The sequence below is a fragment of the Gobio gobio genome, assembly GCF_949357685.1.
Source record: "Gobio gobio genome assembly, chromosome: 23".
Lineage (NCBI taxonomy): Eukaryota > Metazoa > Chordata > Actinopteri > Cypriniformes > Gobionidae > Gobio > Gobio gobio.
The window spans coordinates 26,327,136-26,349,550 of record NC_137119.1 but is presented as its reverse complement, the minus strand read 5'-3'; the positions used below and the strand labels follow the sequence as shown (position 1 = coordinate 26,349,550).

At 38.5% G+C, this 22,415-nt stretch overlaps 2 protein-coding genes across 15 annotated transcripts in view; one reads left to right on the top strand and one right to left on the bottom strand.

Moving 5' to 3' along the window:
- atp8a2 (ATPase phospholipid transporting 8A2) overlaps positions 1 to 8,343 on the top strand; it is a 69,138-nt gene extending 60,795 nt beyond the window's left edge. For 6 of the 14 annotated variants that reach the window (XM_079806608.1, XM_079806612.1, XM_079806609.1 and 3 more), the window contains 4 exons: positions 419 to 507; positions 635 to 739; positions 4,554 to 4,645; positions 7,035 to 8,343. In XM_079806608.1, coding sequence (XP_079662734.1) covers positions 419 to 507; positions 635 to 739; positions 4,554 to 4,645; positions 7,035 to 7,129 — 381 coding nt within the window. In that variant the 3' untranslated portion in view covers positions 7,130 to 8,343. Of the gene's footprint in view, positions 1 to 418; positions 508 to 634; positions 740 to 2,731; positions 3,076 to 4,553; positions 4,646 to 7,034 lie in introns of those variants that run through there. The other 8 variants (XR_013815700.1, XR_013815701.1, XR_013815702.1 and 5 more) reach the window with 5 other exon arrangements.
- A 4,982-nt stretch (positions 8,344 to 13,325) lies between these two features.
- shisa2b (shisa family member 2b) lies at positions 13,326 to 21,893 on the bottom strand. The gene is made up of 2 exons (XM_079806606.1): positions 20,921 to 21,893; positions 13,326 to 15,068 (listed from the first exon to the last, which is right to left on the bottom strand). The coding sequence occupies exons 1-2, from the start codon at positions 21,222 to 21,224 to the stop codon at positions 14,494 to 14,496; spliced, it is 879 nt and encodes a 292-aa protein (XP_079662732.1). The 5' UTR covers positions 21,225 to 21,893; the 3' UTR covers positions 13,326 to 14,493.
- Between the last annotated feature and the right edge of the window lie 522 nt (positions 21,894 to 22,415).

The following is a 22,415-nucleotide window of genomic DNA, read 5'->3' as shown; positions in this document are numbered from 1 at the left end:
CGCACCGTGAAGTTTCTCCAGCCGCTTGGATTAACATTAAAGGTTACTTCAGGAAAATATGAGAAGGCTTTTAAATCGATCTGTGTTAATAAACAAGTGTGTGTAATTTTTTTCAGACCGTTTTGAGCAATGACTTTAAGTAGCGTTAGTCATTATAAATGGTTTGTTGTAAGAAGGAACTCATTAGGGTGGAAAAAGACGCTTCTAATTTGGGCCATTAAACAGACAGCGGGGAAGAAGAGCAAAAGCAGGCGGCAACGTTAGGTAAATGGGTAATTAAACTCTCAAACAGGTCAAAGGTGACACAGTCAGTCAACAGCTGTTGTAAGGAGAGAGAAATCCAGCATCCATTGATTGTGTGTTGCGACATTTGCTAAGCATGGATTTCAAACTGATGATCTGTTTATCTCTGTTTTAGGCTGGCAGGGTAATGCAGTGCTGGAGCTTCTGGCTGGGCCTGATACTGGTGCCAACAGCATGTTTACTCAAAGATGTGGTATGGAATGCGTAAGTAACATAAAACACACATCAGTGTATTTATGGAGAAAAGACAGTGTAATTTGGCAATATATATAAGCCACTGACATAAACAGACTAACGGTTTCTTTCTCGCTTTGTGTATGTCAACGTTCAGAGGACGACGCACAGTGAGGAAGACTCTGCTAGAGGAAGTGCAGGAACTGGAAGCTCGAGCTGTGGACCCTAGGGCAGCTGTCCTCAGAGATGCCAGCGGCCGCAGGTATGTCCCTGAAATATGCTTTGAAATAAATCAACCCATAAACTCAGATAAAATAGCTTGGATTGTATTTCAAGATGTTTTAACATAAATGCAGGCAAATGCATAATTGTTCCATAAATCATAAACGGTTTCAAAACTTAGTGAGCTGACTCAATGCCTACGTAGGAGGTTGGCAGCACATCAACTGCAATAGAAGTCACTCTACATAGTCAGAAATTTTAAAAACTTAAAATACTGGACAGTTGTGCTTGAAAGTTTGTGAACCCCTTGCAGAATCTGTGAAAATGTAAATAAGAGAAATCATATTAAATGCATGTTGTTTTTTATTTAGTACTGTCCTAAATAACATATTTTACATAAAAGACAAAAAATAGCTGAATTTCCCTTGATTCTTAATACTGTGTGTACACGGATATTTTTGTTTTGTTTTGTGATGGTTGTTCTTGAGTCCCTGGTTTGTCCTGATCAGTTAAACTGCCCAATGTTCTTCAGAACAATCCTCCAGGTCCCAAAATTCTTCAGTTTTCCAGCATCTTTTGCATATTTGAACCCTTTCCAGCAGTGACTGTATAATATTGAAATCCGTCTTTTTACACTGAGGACAATTAAGGAACTCGAACACAACTAAGGTTCAAACATTCACTGATGCTTCAGAAGAAAACACGATGCATTAAGATTTGAAGAATTTGAAGATCAATGTTATGTAAATTGCACTTAATTTGTCTTCCAGGAAACATAAGGTAAGTCCCTGCTGTTGCTTCCGAAGGGCAGTACTAAATGAAAAAAAAAAAATTAAACAAAATAAGAAAAATTTGGACATCATCCTGTTCAAAGGTTTTCACCCCGACTCTTAATGCATCGTGTTTCCTTCTGGAGCATCAGTGAATGTTTGACTGGTTTAATAGTTGTGTTCGAGTCCCTCAATTGTCCTCTGTATGATTTTGAGATCCATCTTTTCACACCGTCACTGCTGGAAAGGGTTCAAAGATGCTGGAAAACTGGAGAATTTGGGACCTGGAGGATTTTTCTGAAGAGCTTTGGGCAGTTTAACTGCTCAGGACAAACAAGGAACTCATGAACAACCATCACAAAACAAAAAAACAGCCGTGGATCATCCAGGGAACGACACAGAGTATTAAGAATCAAGGGTACATAAACTTTTGAACAGGGTCATTTTTATAAATTCAGTTTTTTTTTTTGTCTTGTGGACTATATGTAAAAATCTTTCATGAACAATATCTTATTCAGGACAGTAATGACAGTAATGCTGGGGAAAAATTAATCGTGTCCTAAATAAAAGTTTGTGTTTACATAATATATGTGTGTGTACTGTGTGTAATTATTATGTATCAATAAATACACACACATGCATGTTTATATTTAACAAAAATGTTATATTTTTATTTAAAAAATATATATTTATATACAAGATCAATTTTATAAACAGTATATACATGCAAATATTTCTTAAATATTAACATGCGTGTGTGTGTATTTATATATATATATATATATATATATATATATATATATATATATATATATATATATATATATATATACATACATAATAATTATACACAGTACACTTTTATTTTGGATGCGATTAATAAAAAAATTTTATGATACCTCTAATTCTATTAAGATTATTCACATTTTCACAGATTCTGCAGGGGGTTCACAAACATACCTACATTTTTGCTTGTTGTAGTACATTGTGGGGTTGCTTTCTCTGTGAAGAATGCATGCAATGCAACGCTGCAATTTTGTCGAAGGAAGATATCTTTTTTTTTAAACTGCCTTCACGTCAGACCTACGATGCCTTAAATTGCCTACGGAGAACGCTCACTAGGTTTTAGAGCTGATTTATTGTGTTCATTATTTGTTTATTCCTTCATATTGTTTTTTGAATTAGTTTGTGGATGTGTGTTTGGGAAAGAGACTGCATTTGTGTTCAATGTGATCCTCTAACCCCTGCCTGAACACCCACAGGCCCAATGCTGAGGAATCATAGACTCGTAGAGTCAAAGGCAGGCATGTACGCAGGTAGAACCAGCCTGCCTGAATGTGACCCTCTATAGGGATGTGCAGTGACCTGTTTCCTCCTTCCCTGAACCTTCATTTCAGCGTCATCTTCATCTTATGACTTTTCTTTCACTTCTTTCTTTCCATTTTACATTCTGCGATGTCAGGGGGCCATGAGCTGGTCAGGTTTGCATAGTTATGATCACTGGGTGTGTGTAGCTTCCTTAAGATCGTAGCTCTGTGCATGTGTTTGTTTTCACGCTGTGTGTTTGTGGACTTGAGGCTAACTGAGTTAAGCGTTTGCATGGATTTAACAGTTTTAGCCCAGAGATATTACTCTACATATTGTATTGGGTGTATAGCCCTATATGAGACAGAAACTTGGCAGACGGACGTGTAGTCTAATGCAGATTTTTTGCAATACCTTTGAGTGTTTCGTGGTCTTTAGGCCACTAATTTATGGCCAGGGAGTTGACAGAATGGACTTCTAATCAGAGGGTTGTTGGACGTAAGCCCTGTTTGGGTTTACCCCCTCATTCCCCTAGAGCAGAACACTTAACCTCATTTGTTTCAGTAAATATCCAGCTGTAAAAAGCATAATGGTTGTAAGTCATCCTGAACGAGTGTAGAAATCTGCTGAATGATTAACCATCAGCTTGAATTCAACTTCGTTGGGCGGAGGCTGACACAATTCAATAGTACATCCTAGGCGTTTAGATTTGTAGCTCTGTTTACCCAAGAAGACCCCAGCTAGCCTTGCCGGACAAAAGCAAAGTATTTTCCGAAGTATAAGCCAAGCCTGGACTCGTACTTGAGGGACGGTCTGAGGAAAATAAGTTATTGAAAATTTGATTAATCAAAACAACTGTCTGATATTCCAAGGATTGTCCACGTTCCAGAGAAACGACTGAGGAAGAAAGAGCTCCGGTTACCAGCAAGCCTATGCGTCATTCCATCCTTTTATTTCTTTATTTATCCATTCATCATCCCCGTCTTTCAACCGGTCATCTGTTTTGCAGACATAGTTTTCGTTGGCCTATGTTCTGCCATATCCCATATACTGTTGTCGAATTTTTTTACAGAGCAGCCAAATGAATGCCACGTCCTTCCCAACGATAACAGTGCAAACGGTCCCCTTTGTAGCACAATATGAGTTTGAGCTGTAACCTTGAGAAGTTTGGCACTCATCCATGACAACTGGTTTTCGGATCACCCTTTCTTTTTTGGATGAGGGGAAGGATCGCTTTCATCTGATTTACAGGGAAACATCATAGACTGATTTGTTTTACATTGAACGTGTTTATCAAAGATGGGGTCGGGATCATTCGATTCCTCTTCATTTCAAAACTGGCCGCAAAATGGCATCAGATTCCGTTTCCAGAATTGAAATTTTGCCATTTAATTTAGCAACCAGAGACTTCTTTATTGGCTATATTAATTTTAGAATAAAGAGCTGTTGAATACTTCTCATATTGATCGTTTTTGTTTGAAGGATTGGAAAGCTTGAGGATTTACTGCGGTGGAAATATTCAAATAGATGTTTTTGGATCGCAGGCCTAAGTTTAATATTGTTTATGAGTGCTTTGGGAAGCCGTTTCTTAGAATTGTGCGAGTGTGTGTAAATGTATGTTTTGCTCGAGTGAACATCATTAAGAGTATCTGGCGTCAGAATAGAGCACGGTGTTGTAGAAGTGCATGTGATTTGACCTCTAGCTGTCATGTCTGTAGCATATCATCCAGTAACTGCGCTGTGATTGGTGGCATAACTCGCCTGTCTCTTTCTGTCCAGTCTGAACGAGCGTGCCCACCTGCTGACACGGGTCTTCAGGAAAACGCCTTCCAGCGTGGGACGCTCAAACTCTGTGCAGCAGACAGTGTCACGTAAGTGCATGTTCCTCATGCGCCCTTTTTTACACTTCACACCCACTGGCATCTGCAGGACCTGTGTGTGCAGTGCTAAAAAGACCAACTTGACTATGCTGGTCAGTTCTGGTCTAGCAGGTGAACCGTCCCAGCCATGCTGTGTTCATTAAAGGGATAGTTCAGCAAAAAATGGAAATTATCCCATGGTTTACTCACCCTCAAGCCATCCTAGGTGTATATGGCTATCTTTTTTCAGACAAACACAATCTGAGTTATATATAAAAAAAAAAATGTCATTGCTCTTCCAAGCTTTATAATGGTAGTGAATGGTGGTCCTGATTTTGAAGTCCAAAAAAGTGCAACCATCCATCATAAAAGTCATCCATATGACTCCAGGGGGTTAAAGGGTTAGTTCACCCAAAAATGAAAATTCTGTCATTAATTACTTACCCTCATGCCGTTGGACACCCGTCAGACCTCCGTTCATCTTCGGAACAGAAATTAAGATATTTTAGTTGAAATCTGATGGCTCTGAAAGTCCTCCATTGGCTCAATGGCACCGTTCACTCTCAAGACCCTTAAAAGGTACTAAAGACGTTGTTACAAAGTCCATCTCACTACAGTGGTTCTAAAATAACTTTATGAATCGGCGACAATAGTTTTTGTGCGCAAAAAAACCCTAAATAACGACTTACATAGTGATGACGATTTCAAAACAAAGCATCATGAAGCTTTGAAGCGTTATGAATCACTGAGCCGAATCATGATTCGGATCGCGTGTCAAACTGCTGAAATTTGGCGATTCAAACCGCTGAATCGACTCAGTGATTCATAACGCTTCGAAGCTTCATGATGCTTTGTTTTGAAATCGTCATCACTATGTAAGTCGTTATTTAGGGTTTTTTGCGCACAAAAACTATTGTCGCCGTTTCATAAAGTTATTTTAGAACCACTGTAGTGAGATGGACTTTGTAACAACGTCTTTAGTACCTTTTAAGGGTCTTGAGAGTGTAGAGTACCATTGTGCCAATGGAGGACTTTCAGAGCAATCAGATTTCAACTAAAATATCTTAATTTCTGTTCCGAAGATGAACGGAGGTCTGACGGGTGTTGAACGACATGAGGGTAAGTAATTAATGACAGAATTTTCATTTTTGGGTGAACTAACCCTTTAATAAAGGCCTTCTGAAGCAAAGCGATGGGTTTTTGTAAGAGAAATATCCATATTTAAAACTTTATAAACTAAAATAACCAGCTTCCGGCAGACGGCCTACGCAAGTTGACTTGCGTCAAAAGTGTAACCCCTGAAGCGTTGTATGGCGTAGGATTAGCGAAAGCTTTGACGCCTCTTGCGATTCAAACAAACTCAAGCTCCTTTTCTCTTATATCGAAATCCTCAGACATTTCTCTTTAAAAATTCTCATTCTAGACTTCTAATTCGTGACCGGTGCTTTGTTTTTCTCTATCCTCTGCACTTCCGCGTTCATCAATACGTCAGGCCAGGGGTAACTCTCTCGCCATAAATCAATGCGTGTGGCCGTCTGTTGGAAGCTAGTTATTTTAGTTTTTAAAGTTTTAATATGGATATTTTTCTTACACAAACACATTGCTTCGCTTCAGAAGGCCTTTATTAACCCACTGGAGTCGTATGGATTACTTTTTGATGGATGGATAAATTTTTTGGGGGCTTAAAAATCTCAACACCCATTCGCTGCCATTATAAAGCTTGAAGAGCCAGGACATTTTTTAATATAACTCTGATTGTATTCATCTGAAAGTCATAAACACCTAGGATGGCTTGAGGGTGAGTAAACCATGGGCTAATTTTCATTTTTGTGTGATCCATCATCCTTCAGAAATCATTCTAATATGATGATTTGCTGCTCAAGAAACATTTATGAATATTATCATTGTTGAAATCAGTTATATTAGCATTATATTTAGAATTCTCTGATGAATTGAAAGTTCAAAAGAACAGCAGCACTTATGTGTGTGTGTGTATATATATATATATATATATATATATGTATGTTACGGACCCAAAACTTATTATGAATTTAAACTATGCTATACATATAAACAGAAAAGGTTTGAAATATAAACATTACATTATACAACACACAAAAAATGTTTGTCCTCGGTTTTAAAGCTGCAAAATTGGCATTTTCTTTTAGCAGCTCTCCGCCATTTTTAAATGCATTTTTTTGTCTAAATTGATGTCACTGACATAGACTTTCCAATGAGAGCTCAGATCCAACTGAGAATTTAATTTGACTTTTTTCATTGATAACTTGTATCTATTAGTCACTGCTGCCCAAATATTAAGAATCAAAAAAATTATTGTGTTTGAAAAATAATTGTGATATATCAATATATATAATATATTGATTTTTCTTTCTCCCAATAGATGGATATGCGTTCTCACAGGAGGAACATGGCGTGGTGTCTCAGTCCCAGGTTGTACGCTCCTATGACACCACCGTTCAGCGGCCCAGTATGTAGCTGTCGCCACAGCAACAGCTGGAAAAAGACTTAAACGACACACCTGTGCTGGGTGATCTTGCTGTGGCCTTTTAAGCTGAACTAAACTGAACTGGGCACAGCTACCGCAACACTCGGCCGAGCTACATAACACACCACCTCTCAATGAGGCCGGAGGGAGTGGATTTACAGAAACAGAGGGTTGGGGTGGGCGGGCATATTCTCATACTGAAACGGCCAGTCGAAATGCACTACACATGAACAGACAGGTGAAAAGGAGCCAAGTAGCAACCAGAAGCAGAAGCCAGAGACAATGGTGCCTGTATCATTATCATGAGTCACAAGACTGCTTCATTCGGTTCTTTATCATGTGGGTGCGTGTATGCATCTGCACGTTCGTTTATGTGAGCGTATATATCGGGAAGGATGTGCGTATGGCTTGTCTGCTGCATTCACGCTTATTTGTGTGTCAGTTAGGGGCGGCTGGTGTGCTGCTTGGTGTGTCTGCATGTGTGTTTTTGTTGAGTCCTAGCGTCTGCATCTCCAGAGATGGAGTTTGGCGTATCCGTCATCACCACAGCGATGCAAGAGGGGAGGCCACTGAAAAAACAAACACAAAACACCCACCCACATGCATACACACTTTGGAGAAATGCCCATTGCAGACCTGAGATGGGGGAGGTGTGGCTTACAGATGCAGCAGACACACGCATGCACCGTTACCCCTCCTTCCCATCCAGCGAGGCTGCCAAAACACACAGCGATTCCTCTGAGACGAAACCCCCCACCCTGCAGCATGGAGCTTCCCAGCTTACCACACACACACAAATACACCTTCTCTGACTCTCTGTCTCACCTAATCTTCGACTTAATGGTGGCCTCTGTATCTTAGAGCTCATGTTCTTTCCTTATGTCTACCTCTCTCTTTTATTCTCTCTCTCTCTTTCTCCAGATCAACAATCTCCATGTCTCCTTGTTCTCTTGGTCTAGATATCCTTTCATTCCCTCTCTGTTCCATTCAGTGGCTGCTGTGGATCACAGCTGTGGCTTTGCTTTGTCCGCTTTTACTCAACCTGTCGGGTTTCTGGACTATTTGGTCAAATAAACTGGAATTGTGACTCTGTGTCATCCTCTTTTTAAGGCTTGTTTTTGTCCTGTTTTGTCGTCCTCTCGTATGATTGGTTCCTTCTTATAGGGATAGTTCAGTCAAAAACATTAAAATTCTGTTTATTCTTATAGACCCTTTTCACATTTCTGGGTTTCTCAGAAGCAGAAGTCGTCATAGTTGGGTAAAATTCTATACCAGTGAATGAAAGACTACATTAAATATATTTGTTGTGTTCCCACTTGCTCAAATTGCATAAGAAAAACTCCACAATAGTGTTTTCACATAAAAAGAGGAAAAAATTTAGAGATTTATATCGGCAGTCAGAAGCGAGAAAAATTTAAATTTTACTGCAACGCTCATAGACGCTGTATTAGAAACACCCTCACTGCAGTGTTATCTAGATTCGTGTAATTTGATGCAAAGGTAATATACAAAGTATGGTGTTATAAATGTTCATACATTTTTTTTAAACATGAAAATATAAAAAAACTTTGCAGGATTTACGATGCCGATGACCATTAAAACATGCAATCACAGTCTTTGAAAAGGGTCCGCTCTGTTTAAATTTGTTTTTTTTTTTTTTATGTTTTTTTGCTATTTTGTTTTATTTTAGTTTGAGTTATTTTAGTACTTCAGCTTTTTTTTTGTTGCCAAGACAACATTTCTAATTACCGCTTGTTTATCTAATATATTCAATTCATTTAATATAGTTAAAACTGAGTTTAAACAAAGTCCCTTTAATTATATCTGTATAAAGTCTTTAAATGAATCAAATGTCTCCCAGTTCAGTGAAGAGTCGACGGCACGATTCAGACTGATTAAGTCTGATTCAAATAACTCACTTCTTCGAGACGAAACAACTTATTTAAAAATAATTGATAAGAGTCGGTTGTTGGCGATTCGCGACCTCGAATTATCTGACGCAAATAAATTTTTCCTAACGTTAGACATTTTTTACAGAATAATAGTGGCCAGTAAATAAACACATTAACTCAATTCGAACTCAATGAAAAGCTTACGTGTTGTGTCAAAATGCCTCAGGTGGTGAGCTCAGGAAGAGAGCTCGTTATAAAATTACAGAGCTAAAAAATGAGCTTATCGTGATTTTATTCACGTATATTCTGGCTTAAAAGGTGAAAGCCAACATTCACTAGCGGGCTTTCAGTGGAGTTTGATTTGTGCTTGCTCCGGCGGGTTTGTTTGAAGTGAGTTTCAGAGTTGAGTCAGAGTTACAGGTTAGGAAATGAGCTGAGGTGGAGTGTTGTCTTAAGATTAAGGACAGGAAAGAAAGGAGAGGACTAACACATTTTACAACATGTGTAGATCTTACCTTATTTAAACCCTGAATCTTTCAATTTGCCAAAGAACATAATGCGCATGCGTGCATTTAGTGCGTATGTGAAAGAAAATCTATGTGAGGATTAAACTGCGCAGATCGGCTCAAATAGATATTTGTTTTATTAATCATGGGAGTGACGACTAAATATTGAGGATAATACGAGTTCATTTAAGTCTTAATGAAATTGTAAGGGTGTGTGTGAGTGTGACCCTGCAACCTCGATCAGTTCCATGATCCCTCATTGCTAGCAAGTCCACACCCATGTCTCTGAATAAGAGCCAGCTCTGTCCAGCTCCACTGCCTCCAATATGGGGAATCCATTCCTGTTCCACCTCAGCAAGAACCACATGGATCCATTTCAACTCTGTCCAAGGACTCCCTGAATGTTAGTCTGACCCTAAAGTTTCCATATAAAATGCCAAGAACACAGACAGCCTTAACTAACAACAGCAATTATTGTTTTTTGTTTTTGTTTTGTTTGTACGTTATAGCTGCAGACATTATATGGGGGGAAAGTTTGACTATAGTGACTTGTACTGTTAAATATGTTTAAAGACACCTGTGCTTTCTAACAAGACGAACTAAACTATGAACAGCTATTTGTGAGCACTTTCAAGTAATATTTCTTTAAATTCAACTCTCAATCTCATTTGTGTACTGTAATCAATATTACTGACTAAACTCAACTGTCCTGAGGCCTTATGTATAAAACGTTTGCATGTACAAAATTAAACTAATAAAGGCACACATTTCGTTTTCAGATCTGTGAAGTCATCAGTCATGTGCGATGACATATAGGGTAAGTTCTGATTCAACTGTCATGTATACATCATTTGTAGGTCATGAATATCTGAGATTATGTGAGAGAGTGAAAATATATTTTTGATATTTTTAGTTTTGTTCAAGGTGTTTTTTGGTCGGATATTCTAAAATGTCTCATCATACACTATATTTGTAATTTTAACAACAATTTTCACTCTAGTAAGTTGATGATTTCCATCATTGTAGAACATGTAACATACAGCCTGTTAACATCTCTCTGTGACACGTTAACAGCCTATAAATGTCTTTTTGAACTGGCAGCACTTCATCTTTCAACAACTTGAAAAATCGGACCATTTTTGTTCATGTGAATTGTATGTTGACAGTCGCCATAACTTTCTGTCATTCATCATTTTCTGTTTTATCAGTCTTCCTTAGAGAGACAAGCAAAAACGACTTAACATTTTTTTAAAGGAAATTTAAGGCACAATATGTAAGATTTTTGGATTACAATATCTAAAAACCACTAGAACGATGTTATATATTGTGTTGACTTGTGTGCTTACATTATCCCAAATATTTTCAAGAATGTTTAAATCCAGAGAAATAAGCAATTTTAACCAGGACACGGACACACACGCCTATCAATGACGTCATACCCGCGTTACCCTCAATTTCCGAAACCATGGAGACACCAAAGACTCTTTAATATATTATGTGTTTTATTAGACAGGTGGGCAACTGTTTGGATACATTCATCGACAGAAAACTAATCATTGTTATATAGCTCAACACAGTTAGTCTTATTGTTTAAATCTCGTTTTCTTAAATTTACCGCGAATACTGTTTTACCATGCCTAATATCGATCTAGATACTGCAGTGTGCAACAAGTGTCTCATAGCAGCCGTCAAGCGAACGCACAGAGTAGCATTATAACATAACTTTCAACACACTCAAATGCATCTAATATGATAAAACAGCGCTGCATTACCATACATACGCATGAGCAGAAGAAGCGGAAGCGTCGCCTGCAGCATAATAAAAGCGTCATCAAACTGCGCCTTTGTTTTGAATAAGCGACTTCTAGTGGGGAAAAATTACATATTGTGGCTTTAACCAGCAAATCAACATAGAATGATTTCTAAAGGATCACGTGACACTGAAGACTGCCGTAATAATGCTGAAAATTCAGCTTTACCATCACGGATAAATTATGTTTTAAAATATATTGAACTTTTTACATTTTGATAAAAAATAGTTCACAATATTAGTTTTACTGTATTTTTGATTCAATTAATGCAGCCTTGGTGAGCATAAGAGACTTCTTTCAACAGCATAAAAATAAATTGTAGCGACTTCAAACTTTTGAACAGTAGTGTATATATATAATTACAGCTGTTCAATCATGACGTCAGACCAGGCTAATCCAGCCTAGGTTCCAGTATTTATATCTATCCTAATTATTTAAATGAAATATGAACATGTGCATACAGTACACTAAATGTCTTTCTGTATATGCAAACACTTAGCATGGAAACTATGCAAAGATTTATGCATGCAGCCCCTGGTCTCGGTTTCATCATGAGTGTTGAGAGTGATGAAAGTCTGAGCACTTAAAGTCCATGTGTAACAGGAGCACTGGTTTAATTTAGCTATGGCAGTGGTGCAAACAGGCCCTGCACGTCTTCATTTGAGACGCCACACATACCGCTGACAGCAGCACTCAGCATCTCTAACAAACAACCCAGTGACACTTCACAGTCTCTAAAAATATTTATTATTAATATATTTTATGTAAAAGACACATCGCACCCTGCTCTCAGAGAGAGAGGCACATTCGACCTCAAATACTCATTCAGTTTTACAAACGCACATGTAACGTACACAAAAATAGTTCTGATGTGCACGTAAAGTTGCCCACAGATAAAGAGACAGTCTGAAAAAAGACATGCTCCCTGTCAAGACAGATTTATTTTTCTGACAAGGCTCCTATGTTCAAATTGAAATGGATAGTTCACCCTAAAAACCTGTATACATTTCTTTCATCTGTGGAACACAAGATTTTCTAAAGAACTGTTTTTGTCCGTACAATGAAAGTCAATAGGGTCCAAAACAACCACAAACTTTTATCAGTTATTTTTGTATTATTTTTATACTATTAAAAGTATTTATTATTTATTTTTTCAGTTTTCATGTTGAGGTTTTAGCATTTTCCTTGTGCTTTTATTTCATTTGTTTTAAACGTTTCTATTTGGCTTTCATTTATTTTTAAAAAAAAATTTATTTGAGTAACTCAGTAACTAAAAGGAACACTCCACTTTTTTGGAAAATAGGCTCATTTTCCAACTGCCCCAGAGATAAACAGTTGAGTTTTACCGTTTTCGAATCCATTCAGCCGATCTCCAGGTCTGGCGGTAGAACTTTTAGCATAGCTTAGCATAGATCATTGAATCTGATTAGACCGTTAGCATCTCGCTCAAAAATGACTCTTCTGTAGTTACATCGTGTACTAAGACCAACGGAAAATGAAAAGTTGTGATTTTCTAGGCCGATATGGCTAGGAACCATACTCTCATTCCTGCGTAATAATCAAGGAACTTTGTTGCCATACCATGGGTGCAGCGGCACAATGATATTACACAGCGCCTAGTTCCTAGCCATATCGATCAAATTTTCATTTTCCATTGGTCTTAGTACACAATGTAACTATAGAAGAGTCAAGTTTTAAATAGGAAAAATATCAAAAGTCTTTGGTAATTTTTGAGCGAGATGCTAACGGTCTAATCAGATTCAATGATCTATGCTAAGCTATGCTAAAAGTGCTACCGCCAGACCCGGAGATCGGCTGAATGGATTCGAAAACGGTAAAACTCAACTGTTTATCTCTGGGGGAGTTGGATAATGAGCCTATTTTCAAAAAAAGTGGAGTGTTCCTTTAAACTTTCTGCTAGTTCTAATTTTCGTATAAGTTAAATTTTTCTTTTAATATTTATATTTTCTCTTATTTCAATTATTAAAAACACATTTTAATAGTCTTAGTTAGCTATAACAACTCTGACTTTCATTGTATGGACAAAAAAAAGAAGAAATTTCCACACATCTTGCTTTGTGTTTCCGCAGAAGAAAGTCATACATGTTTCGAATGACATTTTTTGAGTCAACTATTGTTTTAACTTTCAACTCAGAGCCAGATAATTCAGACTGATGATTTTCAATCAGGCAGCATTTCATTTCAGTGTGATTTTTCTGCTAGTTTAAGATGCAATGCTGGCGTTTTCAAGTTCAGATGGGTGACGGCCTTCTGCTGAAGGACTTTTCTTTCCTCGCTAAACTGCTGCCATTGAGCATGCTGAAAGAAACCCACTTCAAATGAAATGCCCTGGAACCCTTTTGGTGCTCCTCGAGTGTACCTTATGCTAAAAGAGGGGAGGAAAAGTGGCACACATACACAGTCCTTTCACATGGCAGAGACTTAGTGAAGGAGAACATTTGGCAGACAGTTTTTACTGCGTAATTGACCTTCGCACATCGCTTGCCCAAACACAGGCCTATATTTGTGTATATTTTCTATTCTGTTCCTTGGCAATGCGAAAATGACTTTGGTTCTGCAAAATGTGAGTGTGTATATGTGAAAATGTAAGTGAGTGTGTCTGTGAGCATGTGTTGCAGTGGGTGGAGCGTCACAGTCTGTGTCCTGTGTTCACTTCATTAGATTTTAAGCATCCAATAGGGAGCCAGGACTGTTTTTCACATTACAGCACCTGTGATTTCCATTACGCACAACATATAGTGCACTACACACACATATCCACATACTGCATCTCATAAACCAACACACCAATACAGTCACGCACAGAGCGCACATGCACGGTTATACAACACAAATATACATCGCATATGTACACACGCACGCTTCATTTACAACGGTACCGTTAGTAACTTTTCATGGCACGTTACACACACATCCAGTCATTTTTGCACTGTGTCCTTTACATCACAGAAAACAACATTATGTTTTATAAAGCACCAGTTTGAGAGTCTCATTTGTGTTGTTGTACAACGACGCAAGTGTGTATTCATGCCAACGAGCAGGCATTTTGTGCTCTGAACTGATTCATCGTGTTCTTCTTGTGACTTCAGTTCAAACTTACTTCTTACGATGGTCCCATTGGCATTCACATGGTAATTGGAGGGTATTTCTGATCCCCGGTCACACTCGCCACACTAGCCACGCTGGTCGGCGGAGGGAACGGAGACTGCAATTGGCGGTATCCCGCTTGAGTGGGGTCTAGGAAGGCTGGACCCGGAGAAACAGGGTGGGCGAAACTGATGTACTGAGGATGCAGGTACTGGCCTTGGTGAGGAAGAATCTGAGTGGCCTGCTGGCAGTTTAGCACTGAGAAGTTGGTGGGCATGTTCACGTACACGCTGGCGTCTGGTGGCAGGCAGCACGAGGCCTGGGCGCGTAGCATGGGGGGCGGTGCAGGACGGGGCGCAGGAGGAGCTGAGGAGCTGGAGGAGGTGGCCGTGCTCGATTGACGGGAGGACGAGCCTCGGGACGTACCCGTGCTGGCCATCATTGGAATCGTCTCGAGGACACGGGCACTGGACCCTCCTCCTGAGCCGCCACCTGACGTAGGCTCCTGTTTGGGTCGTAGACAGCGGCAACAGCACACGGCAACAACGGAGCCCACCAGCACGAATGCCACGAAGACCGAGCCGACGATCAGGAAGGGCACGTAGATGGGTACTGCAAAGCAGAAGCAGGACAATTATGACAAACTCATATCAAAAAGGGCAATAATAATTTATACAGTAAAACTTTTGTAAGCAATATTTATCTACACATTGTCACATAAACTCATCAGTAAACTCACTGATTTAAGTGTCACAAAACTAAAGTACACCTCACAATAACGGTTCACTGTTAATTTGAAAAAGAACATGAGTGAAAAATGACTCATGGTTCAATGAGTGACTCAGTAACGGCTCTGAATGATTCACTGATTCAGAACTCTAAACTCTGCAGTGCCACATGAGAATCTTTCTGACCGACTTATTCAAAATATTTTTCATTCATTTGTTCACAAATCGGACATCATGGCAAGGCATTATGACTTTTATTAATTTCCAGAATATGAATTCTTGATAACATTATCAACAATTAAATTTTCACTAGCAGTTAAAATGCTAATTCTTGATTATCTGCTAATTCTTGGCAATTGTTTTTATCAGGAATTACATTTCCACTTGTAAAAATGTTAATTCTTGATATCAACAATGACATCATCACTCGCAGAAATCCAAATTCTTGATATCAAGAATTGAATTTCAACTAGTAAAAACTATAATTCTTGATATCTGGGTTGCACTTTATTTTTCACTATGTGCACTTACAGTGTAATTACCTAAGAAAGTACTGAATAATACAAGGTAACTACATGGGTTAAGGTTAGGTTTAGGGAGAGGTTCAAGTTAAGTACCTAGTTATTACACAGTTATTGCAATTATTATAATAAGTACATAGTATGTACATGGGAATCAGGACTGTACAATAAGAGCTACTGTTATCTGTCATTGTATCTTCACCATAGGCTGCCATTTAAATTCAATTCCACATTTCAGAAATACAATTCTTACTAGTAAAAATCATAATTTTATGATCATTAATTATGTGGTAACTAGTGCAAATGTCTGTTTTTGATATTAAAAATTGAAACGATATTCATTTCTGATATCATGAATGTGATTGTTGTTACTAGTAAGAAAGCCATTTTAGATATCTGAAATTACTCTCCTAATTATTGATATCAGAAATACATTTTCATATATCAGAAAGAACAAATGTATGAAATACATTTGCAGATATCAAAAAATAACATTTCATCTAGGCCTTGTGAAAATTCTTGATATCAGGAATTTATTTTTAACTAGTAACAAAGTAATTATTGATATTAAAAATGATGATATACTAGTAAGATTTGAATTTCTGATATGTGAAATTGGAATTTCAACTAGTAAGAAATCAATTATTGATATTAATAGTTGAATTTGAATGGCAGCCTATGAGGTACAGATATCAAGAATTATAGTTTTTAGCTGAAATTGAATTCTTGTTATCAAGAATTCATATTTATGCGAGTGATGACAACATTGTTGATCAAAAATTGCCATTGTTACAGAAATCCAATTCCTGAAGAATTAGCATTTGAACTAGTGAAAACTGACTTGTTGATATCAAGAATTCATATTCTGGGAATTAATAAAAGTCAAAACGGCTTGCCATACTCGCGCGTGTTTGTCGTTGCGTAAAGGAAACAGACAATATCAGATAAAAGTGTATACTCGCACACAAAGCTTGTAAAGATTTTTAATTATTGTATTTTTATCGCGTTTGCGATCAGTAGTCGCATTCTGGAGTGACTAGGTGGATGTTTACTGATCCAAGTCAAAAGAACCAATCCAAATATGGCTTAGCTCCCTGCCTTAGTTTTTCCCATTGATCAGTCAAAAATCTGAAAGAAAGCACAATGCATTTTAGGTATTGTTCATAAAGTTTTTTATTTATTTTTTTATGTGTGCTTGTAATACAACCTTTATAATGTATTTAGGTCATCCAGCTGTATTCACTGCCATTGATACTAGAAAATGTAATGTTATAGTATCAGGCCTCCCAAATGACAAAAATAGTGAAAAGTGCTGGATGGTAGCACACTGGAGGAGTTTTGTTTGTGCATAGCCCTTGAGCAATGTTTATCCGTCTCTTTAGAAAGCCCATATCCGTTTTGAATTCCACTATGTATCCAAAGCAATTGTACTTCCACTGCCATAAGGAAGACTAGGGTATCAGTAGTGTGACTGAGCTCCATGTAACTTTTACACCTACAAATAACAATAAGCAAGTTCGAAGCCTAAAGCATTGCTGAACCTTGTTGATGTGTTACAATATTCCATGCGTGTGTATGTTTAAATCACAGAACAGAGCGCTCACAAGTTTCCACCCCGCTCACAGATGGGTAACCTGCTGGCCCATGTGAGATGAAGGGATTTGGAGAAAGAAGCAAAACTGAAAGACGAGATGTTGCACCAGTGACTTGTCCCCAGGGGTCCGGGGCCCCTCATTAACACTTATTAAGACAGTTTTGATCTGCTCTAATCTCCTGCAACCAGCGGTGACCTCTCTGCCCTTGCTGCCTGACCATGCGCATGCTTTTTTCAACAGGTAGCTCTGCATTAAAAGTGACCTTTATAGCTTAATTAGACGTCTGATCACCTGGGGGAAGCGTTTAGAGTTCATTTTGTTGCATCTGCTCAGGATCTCTCACCCTCTGTAATTGAGTTGAATCAAATCATATATAATAGCATGCAAACTGGCTTTTGATTTTATTACAGGAGCAAAACAGACTCTACTTATAGAGCCATACTAAAAATACAGCCATTGTTTAACAATTTATTACATTATTGAATCAAAGACATGATTGCTGGGCAAAAAAATGACTGGGGAGTCTTTTTTACAGGAGCCCTTTTGTGCTTTGGTAGTTATTACTATAACAGTGGAATTTTTCAGTAAATGACCTGATTTTTGGCGAGCTTTGAGTTTGCGTGCATGTTTTGAAAATCACTGCTTTTTGGCAGTTAAACCTCCCTTTTTTTTACTCGCTATTCACGGTTACACACATATGTGTGTGGAAAAACAATAGAGAATCTGTTAATACAGGTTATTTCCATAGATTTATTGTTCCTGAGTGACATTACGCATTTTCCTGTTCTAATTCAAAGTGTGTCTAATGAGATGGACGGCGACACAGTCAAGCCAGGACTTTTTCAATAGTTTTGCTAAAACATGTCAAATATATATATATATGTCTTTATTCTTTGTACCATTTAGATGAGCATGTCCATTCAAACTAACATATTAAATCGAAAAGAGAAAGAAAGAAAACTATGTAGGCTTGTTGTAGTCAAATCAAGAATGTTATTAGTGGATCCAGCCAACATATCAGTGAAGTTCACAGGACAACAGCAAGGCCCCTCTCATGTCCTTAAAAGGTTTGGGCCCCCTTAACATGAATTCACACCTGTTGCATTATTGTCCAAATGGAGCCAAGCCTTCAACTGCCAGACAAGCTCTGTCAAACTTCACAGCAGACCACCATTTCCTCTTGCCTTTCAGATATGCATCATTAGAAGTGTCTAAAAACCCTCTATTTCTAATGTAAAGTCTGTGTCACTGTTGTTTTTGCGGGTTATAGATGGTTGTTAAAGGAGTAGTTCACTTCAGAATTTTAATTTCCTGATCATTTACTCACCTCCACGTCATCCGAGATGTTCATGTCTTTTTTTCTTAAGTCAAAAAGAAATTAAGGTTTTTGAGGAAAACATTCCAGGATTTTTCTCCATATAGTGGATTTATGTGGTACAACGGGTTGAAGGTCCAAATTGCAGTTTCAATGGAGCTTCAAAGGACTCCAGCCGAGGAATAAGGGTCTTATCTAGTGAAAAGATCTGCCATTTTCTTAAACATTATAAAAAAGTATATACTTTTTAACCACAAATGTTTGTCTAGCTCTGCGATGCACCACGTATTACGTAGTTACGTTGTAAAGGTTGCTCGTGGCGTAGGTAGAAGTACCACGTTAGGGCGAAAAACTAAAAGAAAAATCGTCCAAAAAATCCAACATCGTTGTTTTACCTTTTTTGTGAAGGGCATTTGACTTAGTTATTGCACGTTTGCTTTGTAAACACTTGAACGGTATTCTGTACTTTCGCCTAAGTTACCGGTGACCTTTCCAACCTGATTACGTAATACGCCATGCATCGCAAGACAAACAATTTGTGGTTACAAAGTATATTATTATTATTTTTAGAAAATGACAGATCGTTTCGCTAGATAAGACCCTTATTCCTCGGGCTGAGATCGTGTAGAGCCCTTTGAAACTCCATTGAAACTGGAATTTGGACCTTCAAACCGTTGTACCCCATAAATACACTATATGGAGAAAAATGTTTTCCTCAAAAAACTTTTTTTCTTTTTGACTGAAGAAAGAAAGACATGAACATCTTGGATGACGTGGGGGTGAGTAAACTATCAGGAAATTTAAATTCTGAAGTGAACTACTCCTTTAAAGCCATACTTTTGCATCAATTTAGGCCTGTTTATTATGATTGAACAGTGTTCTCTCAGGAGAATGTTCTCAAAACAAGTGTTTTGATTTAAATGTTATTTAATTCCACCAATTTATTCATTTAAATAGTTGTTAGCCAAAACAATGGTTTGTAATACCCGAGCCTAAAATTAAGCTGCTCCAAGAAATATTCCCTGGATTAAATTGTGTGACAACTAACCCCGGTGTCCCCAATGAGTGTGAGTTTATTTTTAGTTCAGCTGAGGGGAAAAGTCGGGGACTCCAGTTTTAATTCAAAGTTTTTGAGCTTGCAAAAAAGGCAGAGGCAATGGCGAGGCTCTATAAACGAGGCTGTCAGCACATCGCACTGGGGATCCGGTCAAGTCTGAACTTGATCCTCGTGGGGAACCGGACGACTGGAGACCGCCCGCACCAATTCATGACGGCAGGCGTGCGTTACTGTGCTAGGAGGACAAACTTCAGCTAGGCCTATTTATAACTTCGCTCAGCACAATTTACCATTTGTGAGAGAGTGGACGGTTAGGTGCCAATTTGGATGCCAATTTAACTGCAGCTGTCAAAACCTGGGTAGCAATGACATTACCCTTATATTTAGGGGCGAGAATCATTAGTAATTGAACGATTCTGGTTCCAATTCCTTATTTATCCATGATTCTTTCAGTACTTTAAGGAAGAAACTGTAAACAAAACATTTACAGTCCTCAACAGTCTATTACTAAATTATATAATTTAAGATTTCAACAAAACAGCTATAAATAATTAGAAAAAAATTAAAAAATTAAATTCTAAACGATCCAATATTTGGTATGCCACCAATATATTACAAAAAATAATATTTAAATAAATAACTAATTAATTCATACATACATTGATTTATATATTTATTTAAAAAAATTTTTTTATAAATATATAAAATGCTACTTATTGCAACAAAACTCATAATGTGTATCTTTAACTACACCCACACACACGGTTCCATGGTTAATTTCGAGTCGGAAATGACGAATTTAACGACTCGAGTCCGATTAATTCAGTGACCGTTCGAACTGATTCAAATGTGATTCATTGAAATGGCCTGTTCAAAAGAATCATTCGCTCGGGAATAATGGAGCCTGTTCCAAATAAGTTCCCAACCCCAGCCCTGCTTAGATAGATTCTTGGAGATAAACAGCCAAACAACATTAACCTTAAGCGTTTTTAACCTCATTTGAACACGAAACTCAACCCAACTAACTTTCTCATATAGTGGAGCTTTTACTCACAAAACGCCCGAGGGACACAACGCAGATTTAAGTGGGTCGATATACGTTACACACTGCTGCTGCTCTGAAAGCTATTGAATTAAACCATTTAAACTTAGCTGGGGTAGGCAACAATTCGATTACACAGTAATTGCCTAATTTGTTTCAGACAGAGGAAGTTACTCTACCAGAAAACAATGCAGATGTCAGCTTACCTGCTCCAGAATTTTTGTCGTCCTTGTTCCCAGTGTTGGTGTCTTGTGTTTGCTTATCATTATCACACGTGCCCTGGTCCAGCCGAGCCTCTGAGCTGGAGCAGCAGTACCTGAGCTCGCACTTCCCGCAGCAGATGATGGCCTCGGCGCTGTCGAAGCGCTCCGGGCACTGGAAGCCGTCTCGCCAAGCGCCCTGAGAGTCATGCCAGCCGTGACAGTACTCTCCACTCGCCTTCACGTTAATGATAGTCGAAAGTGTCAATACCACCGTGACGGCCATCGGGAATCCCGTGCATCCCCGCATCCTGTCACAAACCTGTGCAACGAACAAACTTCAGGTTTTGGTCTAGACCAGTTAAGTTAATGACTCGGCAAATGAAACTAATAAAAGGAGGAGACGCTGTGAAAAGGAGCCCAACTAACAACTTTGGAAATGTCATTGGGCAGAGAAATTCCGAGGTTAATTCAATAGATCCAGCAGAACGGCTCCAGACAAGTATCCACTGTTTAACCCAGCCGTCACAAGACTTCCAGTAGCTTTGTTTCGGATTCAATGTAAAGACGACACACATGAAAACGCATAAAAGCCACATCCGATGGGTTTTTGTGCACATAAACCATAAATTGAGAATATCCCATATTTCTGTGAGAAACCTCCAGGACTTCAGACAAACTTTGCATCAATCCCGGATCTTCATGTCGCCACTTCTCAAATGTCTTCCCCTGAGATACGGAGCAACCAACACTGACTTCACTTGTAATCCATACGCTCGATTCTTCAATGTGTTCTCACGATTTTTTTGTTTTGTTTAAAACCAACCAAGGAAGTTTTTCCACATTAATCCATATCATGCGAGTTTCAGTAAAGTTTGGGACGGTCCAGCTCATTAATATTTAATCGAGCACTCAACTGCTCGTAGTCAGCTGTCAATATCTCAAGCAGGACAGCAATGCACAGTGAGGAATTGGCATTGATAGACTGAGAGTGACCCACTGACAACCCTCCTTCATCCAGGGGGGTAGCTGCCTACCCGTCAAGCGGCGCATGCGCAGTGCCGTGCCCGAACTCAGACTTTTTGCTTCTCCGCCAGTTGCACAGTGCAAACAAGTGTCATTGTATATTGGCGGGGGCCCCTGGGCGTTTCAAGAGCGGCTTCTGTGCGATGGGTGTTTAGCGGTGCCCGTAGGGATCTCCCTGAGCACAAAAGAGACGGAAACGCCGTATTGTAATGCATTTAGCTCGCCGGTGGCTCACATCCATTAGGGCCCGCAATTAACTAAAAGATAGCAAGTGTGCATAAAAGGCCACTATCAACACAGACGGACAGAAAAAAAATGATATATTGATATATACACTAATAATAAATTATCAATGTTACATTTAAACCGATAGCCTAAATAAAAGGTAGCCTAATTCTAATATACAGCAAACGGTCAGGAAAAATAACCAAGTTTTATTTTATTAGGCTATATTAACACAATTAATACTAAGATA

Bases quoted from the DNA above. Each gene is read 5' to 3' on its own strand.
- shisa2b (XM_079806606.1), bottom strand. From the start codon at position 21,224: ATGCGGGGATGCACGGGATTCCCGATGGCCGTCACGGTGGTATTGACA. The intron at 15,069-20,920 runs GTAAGCTGACAT...TCTGCTTTGCAG, and splicing joins CGACAAAAATTCTGGAGCAG to TACCCATCTACGTGCCCTTC.